General features: G+C 31.7%; 1 protein-coding gene across 1 annotated transcript; it reads right to left on the bottom strand.

The window, feature by feature from the left end:
• Nucleotides 1–2866: 2866 nt before the first annotated feature.
• On the bottom strand, nt 2867–4672 carry LOC111276632 (premnaspirodiene oxygenase-like). The gene is made up of 2 exons (XM_022862378.2): nt 3731–4672; nt 2867–3621 (listed from the first exon to the last, which is right to left on the bottom strand). Exons 1-2 carry the CDS (start codon nt 4634–4636, stop codon nt 2998–3000), a joined length of 1530 nt encoding a protein of 509 aa, XP_022718113.2. The 5' UTR covers nt 4637–4672; the 3' UTR covers nt 2867–2997.
• Nucleotides 4673–7907: the final 3235 nt, after the last annotated feature.

The raw sequence follows: 7907 nt of genomic DNA, 5'->3' as shown, positions 1-7907 counted from the left end.
CTTAGGTTTTCTTTAAGTTTTATTGTTCTTAAGTTTTCACTATTATGATTTCAGCTTGTTCAAGTTTAATTTGAGTTTTCAAATTGATTTCAGTTATGTTCTTGTTCTTATTCAACTCACTTTGCTATTTCATTTCAAGTTTACTTTAAGTTTCATGCAATTTCATTATTTATGTGCAGTTAGTGATTTAGTTTGCTCAAGTTACTTTGATTCATGCAATTGCATGCTATTCTCATTCTAAATTATTGTTTGCATGCTTAAATTCAGTAATTTAATTCGGTTTGCATGTGTTTAGCTTAATCTAACTTAGTTTTAATTTAATTTGCTATTCTTAGTTTAATCTATCCTAATTTGACATGTTTGCATGCCATTAGGAGTAACTCAGTTTCAATTAGGGTTAAGTAAGTTAAGCTAAGCTTAAATTTAATAGTTAATGCATTAATCAGTTTCTGCTAGAAGTGCAAAGATTGATTCATAGTCTTGCATGTTATTAGGGTTTAATTTGTTTAAATCAATTTGCTTAATTGTGATCTGTTTATTGCTCAAATTTATGCTATTGCATGCTTAGATTTCAATTTTATCTTGCTGTTTGATTAAATGAATTAATTAGTGGGAATCTTATCCAAAACCATAAGCCTCAAAAAATACTATTCCATAATTTGCAAAATTCAAACGTTGCAACAGAATTGGAGAAGGAATTCATATTTGACACTGTAGTAGTAAAAGCAAATATCTCTTCTCTATGACACAAATCTCTAAACCTATTAATCCATTATGGAGATACTAGGAATCTATCCCGCCGACTCCTCTTTCTATCAAAAAACAAAGTAAATTCTTCCACTTAAGGGGATACGAATGAGTTCACAATAGTTTATAAACTCACTAAAATCCTCAATCCTAATTCCAATAGTAACACACCCATCATTTCCACCGGAGACCTAATAGTTTTGAAATCTCCCGCCACACAACAATTACCCCCTCCATATTCACACAATTACTTATTTCAGCCCACTGATTCTTCTTTGCCTCAATGTCACAAGGAACATATACATTACACAGGACACATTAAAATTTTCAATTTACCCAGCTCCCAACACATACATCGTATTCCTCCTAATAACCAAATCTCTCTTCCTAAATCCATCTTTATCCCAATTCATTAGCAGCTGAGAAAAAATCATAGTTCACATCAGGCCATATCCTTCGAATGATCACATCTGAAATCTCCTCCAATTTTGTTTCCTTCATTAACACCATATCGAATATTTATGAAAATTCACCACATTCCTCAAAACTCCACATTTTACAAAATTTCTCAACCATCGAATATTGCTCAATAACATTCTTATCTTATCTCAATTCTTTAAAAAAAAAAAAAAAAAAAGAGTGAGAGAGAGTGAGAGAGAGAGAAAATCACCAAAAACAACTATGCAAGAAATGTTCAACAGTTCAATGCCAGAACCTGATAACTCATGCCAATCGCTTGCCCAAAGACTCAAACACCTTCAATTTCTGGATCACTGGATTCTCCCCACAGCTTACAACCATAACAGGCATCTTCCCTTTCTCCCATGTCGACTCAGCCTTTTTCTTGCCCAGCACTCTGCCTCTGCTCCAAAAGTCCCTATCCGACAATGAAGCATTCGCAATGATTTCTTCACTTTGCTTATTAATGGCAGATCTTTGATTTTTCTTAGCCTTCTTTGTTTTTTTTTACTTTTCATTCTTCTTGTAGGCGTCTTAAGTTCCCTTAACTTTATCTAGCCTCCATCTCTTCTCCCTTTTCCTCTAGAATTTCTCCCGTGCCTTGCATTGTTATTATTGTCGGCCCCATAACCAGCAGATAGAGAGCCAAGGGATTCTTATCTTCACAAATATCGAGCACAAACCCACCAACTTCGATTCTGGATATCAGTACCTAGGTCTAGGCCCGCGCTTATATTATTTTTGGGACCCTTCCATTGTCTTCCATGGGCCTCACCACCTTATTGGATTTTTCAACACAGTCCACCACTCCCACTTTAACCATCATCATATCATTAGATTCTTCTACTAGATCCTCTACGTCATTCGAAACCACCGTCTCCTAACAAAAAAGGTATTTGACATAATTGAGTCTGCCAACCTGTCACAGCCCGAGTTACCCAACACTGAACTAAAACAATAACTTTCATGTTATCAACCTCGAGCATACACTCTCTGTTTTCAAGTCCTACACAAAATTCCTCAAACTCTGCCACCACTTTACCAATTGTTTAATTCATTACGTCACCCCTGATCTTTCCACCCTTTTCCACTATGATATTTCATTTGAAACTGATCTCTACCCATTCCACTATTTCAACAATATCTTTCAAATTTGACAAACCCAGGTTTTTTATGGTGACCAATATTTCCATGTTCTCAAATTCAATAAGGAACTACCTACCAAAATTTTTTTGACAAAAATGTCGAAAACTCCATTGATTCTAAAATTTTCCATCACCCTACAAGCTTTATAATACACTATAGTCATCCCCACCAAACAGTTTTGTAGCCTATGGACCGCCTCATCCTCCACTCTACCATTACACAATCTGGAATTATTAGGACAATCTCCATGAGAGCTAGACTGTGCAATATCTGAAACTCTACCCTCTTCTGACCCATGGATGGGATAACATTTTGTTACTCATCAAAGCCTATAAATACGTTTTATGAGGCGCAGACATATATAAACTTACTATTTTTTACTCGGTAACAGTAAAAGGTGAATTACACTAAAATAAAAGTGCACAATCTTGATTGCATACAATAATAAAGTTGAGAGCAATTTTGCGTATTGCTGAGGAGCAAAATTAAAATTTATCCAAAATGAAAATATATATATAGAAAAGAGCAACGCCAGTAGATGTTTTATTCTGATACATGTGAAGTCTTGTTCATAGAAATATGGAAAGAAGGTTGCGAGTTTATTAGCCCATTTATAGCATACCATCTCCCTAGTATATCAACATATCAGTCTATCAACATTGGACGGTAAGGAATTGGAACTAAGCATAGATCATGTTTCCTCGTTACTGAGAGAGCGAAGACCTCGGTCATATTTATATCTTCAAGTTTTCTTCCATCATAAAATTTCCAATCAAAATGGTACAACAAGTTTGCAAGCGGAAGCTCTATATTGGCTATACCAAGTGACATCGCAGGACATATCCTCCTTCCAGCACCAAACGGGATAAATTCAAAATTAGCTCCTTTAAAGTCAATTGAACTATCATGGAACCTCTCCGGATAAAATTTATCAGCTTCGGCCCAGTAATTAGGGTCCCTTCCAATGGCCCATGCATTAACAATTACTTTTGTTTTAGCCGGAATGTCATAGCCATTGATTTCACATCTTTCTCTACTTTCTCTTGGAACTAACAAAGGACCAGGAGGATGTAGTCTGAGGGTTTCTTTGACAACAAACTTCAAGTATTTTAAATCCTGCAGGCCTTCTTCGTTAACATCTCCTTTGCTACCAAAGAGTTGCCTCACTTCTGTCTGTGCCTTTTTAAGAACTCTTGGATTTTTCAAAATTTCAGACATTGCCCATTCTAAAGTAGTTGATGTTGTCTCACCCCCACCAGCAAACATGTCCTGAAGTAATTAAAACTTTTTTTAGTTTCATTAGACAAGTCAATATTATTATGCTATGTAGCAGAAAAAATACTAAAACAAGGAGAAACACGAAAATCAAGATACAAACCAAAATAACTGCCTTAAGAGTGGAGTCTGTTAGTGGAATCTTAAGGTCCCCATGATCTTGAAGATTTAAGAGAACATGAACAAGGTCATTTGCTTCCTTGCTACAGCTCGTACTTGACTCTTTTCTAGCTCTATGTTCATCGATGATGTTTTCAAGAATCTTATCGATCTTGTGTTGAAGCATCTTGAATTTGGCGGTTGCTCCACTAATAACATGAAGTAGTTTCAGCGATGGGAATATGTCACCAAGGTTGAAACCACCCAAGGCATCTGTTAATTCCTCTTGGACAAGTGTTGTGAAATCATCTTGGTCTTTGTATTTTGCTCCAAAGGCAGCCCTTGAAATGATGGAATAACTTAAAGACCGTAATCTCTTTCTAAGGTTAACTGGCGATCCTGCTTTGGAAGAAATCTGCCTAATAAAATCTGCAACCTCTTCCTCCCTGATATGCCTGAATGATTGCACACGCTTCATGCTCAGAAGTTCCAGTGTGCAGATTTTTCTCAGCTGTCTCCAATAGTCTCCATATGGGGCAAAGAGAATGTCACTGAAATTGTAAGTTAAGATACTTGCACCAAGAGAATATGGCCTATCAGCAAAGTTCACATCATGGGTTTGCATGACTTGTTGTGCAGCTTCCGGTGAAGAAATTACAACGGTGGATATCTCACCGAGTTGTAGGTTCATCACCGAGCCATGTTTCTTGGCCAAGTCTGTTAGGCAGCGATGGGGAAGAGTGCCAATAAAGAGATGCAAGTTTCCTATGAGAGGCAGTTTTGTTGGTCCAGGAGGAAACTTTGGGCGTCGGTTATGGTTTTTGGTTTTTTTCCATTTTGTGAAGGCCTTGAATACAAAAAAGAGAAAGGGAAAAAGAAAGAGTAAGAAGCAAAGAGGTTGGGACTCCATTTGAGGAATTTCTCTTAGTTTCGTCTATTTTTGCACATCTTCCCTCTCAAACCCGCCGTTTATTTATAAGGAAAAGAATGAATTTTTTCCTGAAGTAAGGTAGTTTAAAATCTTAATTTCTAAAATAGCGTAATTTTAAACTTTATTCTTAAATAAAGGTATTTTCTAAGTAAGTTTGTACTTCTCTCTCAATTTAAAGTTGCATTCCGTTTGACTCAAAATATTTATCACGTATTAATTTTTATGAAATTTAAAATAAAATTTAATTTTAATTTTAATTTATTTAATATTAAATTTTAATTTTTTTTATAAAATTAAAGTTTTATAATTTTTAATGTCAAAGAGTAAAAATAAAAAATTTAAATAGTTTTAAAATATAAAAAATAAAAGTTTTAGATATTAAAAAAAAGACATAATTTTAGAATATACCAAAAATAAAAGATTAAAAAATAAAATAAAATATATGGAGAATAATTTTTCTTTAGATTTTGAAAAATCTCAAATGATGAAGCTGATGATATGAAACTGATTCTTAAATGAGATTACAGGATATACCATAGAGATTATTTATGCTCACAGAAAAAAAGATGCTAATATGGACCATAATGCTGACATGAAATTCAATTAAATCAAAATATCTTTGTTTAGAAATAAAGTTTAAATTTCCCTATTTTAAAGATTAAGATTATTTTATGAACATAGAAAAAAAATATTATAACACTATCGTTATTAATTATTATCTCGATTATTAATTATTTTATTATTTTTAAGGATATAGAAGAGCGAACTAAGTTTGCTAAATCAAGGCCTGGAAACACCCAAACAATTTTCTAGCACGCGCGACACAACTGACTTAGGTGACACGTTAATACCCAAAGAAGCAAGATCTGCACGCAATTTGGTCTGAAAATATCAATGCCATAATGGGACAGTTGTTCCCATTCAATTTAATGCAAGAATTTTGTCAACTTAAAGCTTAAAGTTTTCCCACTTGTTTTAAAGTTTTCCCATTTGTTTCTTAATTATTGTTTTTTGACCAATTCAAGGCTTAATGTTATGCCATTTTATTTTTTGATTGAATCTTTATTTAATTATGTGTGCCACTTAGCTCATGGAGGTCTTACATCTGTTTTTTTTTTTTTTTTTTTCCTTTTGTAGTGGTCAAAAACCTTTTATAATTTAAATTAATTTTTATGCTTTTTTGTTAGTTTTCTTTTCAGAATATTTTTCATAAAATTTTATAATTTTTTATATATTTCAAATAATATGTTAAAAATTGATTAGTTGGATAAAAAGCTTTTGAATATTTAGAAGTGATAAAGAAAAAAAATAAAAATGATAGAATGATTAATAATAGTTACCTAACTTTCAAATAAAAAATTAATAGATAAAACATATTAATCAAAATAATAAAAAAAATTAGAAAACATACTATTTTTTCTCAAATTAAATCTCTACGTTTCTTTAATTTGGATTGTCTCAAAATTATTTCAATTTCCTTTAACACATACAATTCTAAATTTTTAAAATCTTTGAATTATTTTTTAAACTTTTTTAATATTTAAATCTATAGTTTATCAATATTGTAAAAAAGTAAAGAAATAATATTAAAACAATTAAATTAAAGTTTTCTTAATCTCCATCTTGAGTTAGATATGAATATTCAACTTGAAATGAAAAGAGTATCAAGTTATATGTTTTAAAGTGATTTCCAAAGACTTTTCAATGAAGAAACTTCAAATTCTCAGTAGAGAGAAACTTCTAAAGTAAGATTTTTAATCTTTGAAGAAAAAGACACTTTAAGAAAATCAATCAAATTTAAAAGTTTTTTTAAAATTGTTGAGTCTCTATTTAGAAGAGCCTATTTTCTTAATTCAAATTTTTTTTAGTTGTTGAGCCTTTATTTAGAGAAGCCCATTTTCTTCTCTTAATTTAGTTTTTTTAAATTTGTTGAGTTTCTATTTAGAAGAACTCATTTTCCTAATTCAATTTTTTTTTTTAAAATTGTTAAGCCTCTGTTTAGAGGAGTTCATTTTCCCAATTTAATATTTTTAAAGTTGTTGAGCCTCTATTTAAAGGAGCTCACTTCCTAATTTGTATTTAAAGTTTTTAAGCCTTTGTTTAGAAGAGTTTTTTTAAATTTTTCCAAATTTGCATGCCTCTACTTAAAGGAGTTAGTTAAAGTTTTTCTTTCCAAAGTTATGTGCCTCTGTTTAGAGGAGTTCTTTAAAATTTTCACAAAGTTGCATGCCTCTGTTTAGAGGAATTTTTTCAAAATTGCATGAGTTGAACCAGACGCAATAGTTGTCTATATCTTTGCATAATTTTTATTTCATAGGAATGTGTAAAGAGGATAACTATAGACACTCCATTTTGTCTGAGATTTTTAATTGAATGGACAAAATATTTTAATTAGCATGTTTAGGTTGGATTTCTTCTGGTCCATTGGGTTTTTGAAATATTTATTAGTTCTTCAAGTTTGATTTGGAATAAATAGGCTTTGAAGGGACCTATCCAATTGGCATTTGAACTTTGAGCGCAATAAACATGGCTAATAGTTTTTCTTCTTCTTTTGTTTTATTGCTTTAAACTAAATAAAAAAAAAAAAGAAAATCAAGAAAGTTTTGAGATCATGTCCTAGAAATCAAATCGGGCAAAATGGAAACTCAATCATGGGATTTTTTTTAAGAGAAAGTCAGTGATAGATTAAATGATTTAGGGATTTCTTTGATCCTAATTATAATGAAAAAAGAAAGTTACAAGAAATCAAATCACCAAAAATCAAATCATAGAAAATTATCACAAATTTAGTTGAGTTAATTTTTCCAAAATTGAAAGGCATTGAATCCCTATATAAACCCCAATTGATCAAGTTAGACATGGATAGGGATTATAGAGAAATTATTGGAGCAAGTTCTAGTAACCAAAGTGTTTAAAAATTTTTTTGGTGTCATATTTAGTTCTGCAATTTGATTTTGTTTCTAGGGTTTGATTTAATTTGTTGTTTTGGAAATCAATTTTAATCTTTGGGTTTTTAGGATTTCTGGAAATTTTATGGTTTTTTTGGATTTGGATTTAACCTTTTGGGCTTTATTTGAATTTTTCGGTGTAATTTGAACTTTCTTGTTAAATATCGTGGAGGCTGGAAGATTTCACGAAGGCCATAATCTGGGATTCTCCTCAATTTTTGAAATTTCTTGTCGGTTTTTAGGTTTATTTGAAGCTGTAGGTTGAATTTTAGAGAGAAAGACAAAGAAAAAGCATGGTAGAG

This window comes from Durio zibethinus, chromosome 25 (genome assembly GCF_047325235.1).
Source record: "Durio zibethinus cultivar Kanyao isolate XHJ-2024 chromosome 25, ASM4732523v1, whole genome shotgun sequence".
NCBI classification, from domain to species: Eukaryota; Viridiplantae; Streptophyta; class Magnoliopsida; order Malvales; family Malvaceae; genus Durio; species Durio zibethinus.
Note: the sequence above shows the minus strand (reverse complement) of the source record. Positions and strands in the feature narration are given on the sequence as shown.

What these genes read in the sequence shown, in the direction of transcription:
- LOC111276632 (XM_022862378.2), bottom strand. Translation starts at nt 4,636, where the DNA reads ATGGAGTCCCAACCTCTTTGCTTCTTACTCTTTCTTTTTCCCTTTCTC. An exon ending in CTCTTAAGGCAGTTATTTTG is followed by an intron (nt 3,622 to 3,730) that starts GTTTGTATCTTG and finishes TAATTACTTCAG; the next exon opens with GACATGTTTGCTGGTGGGGG.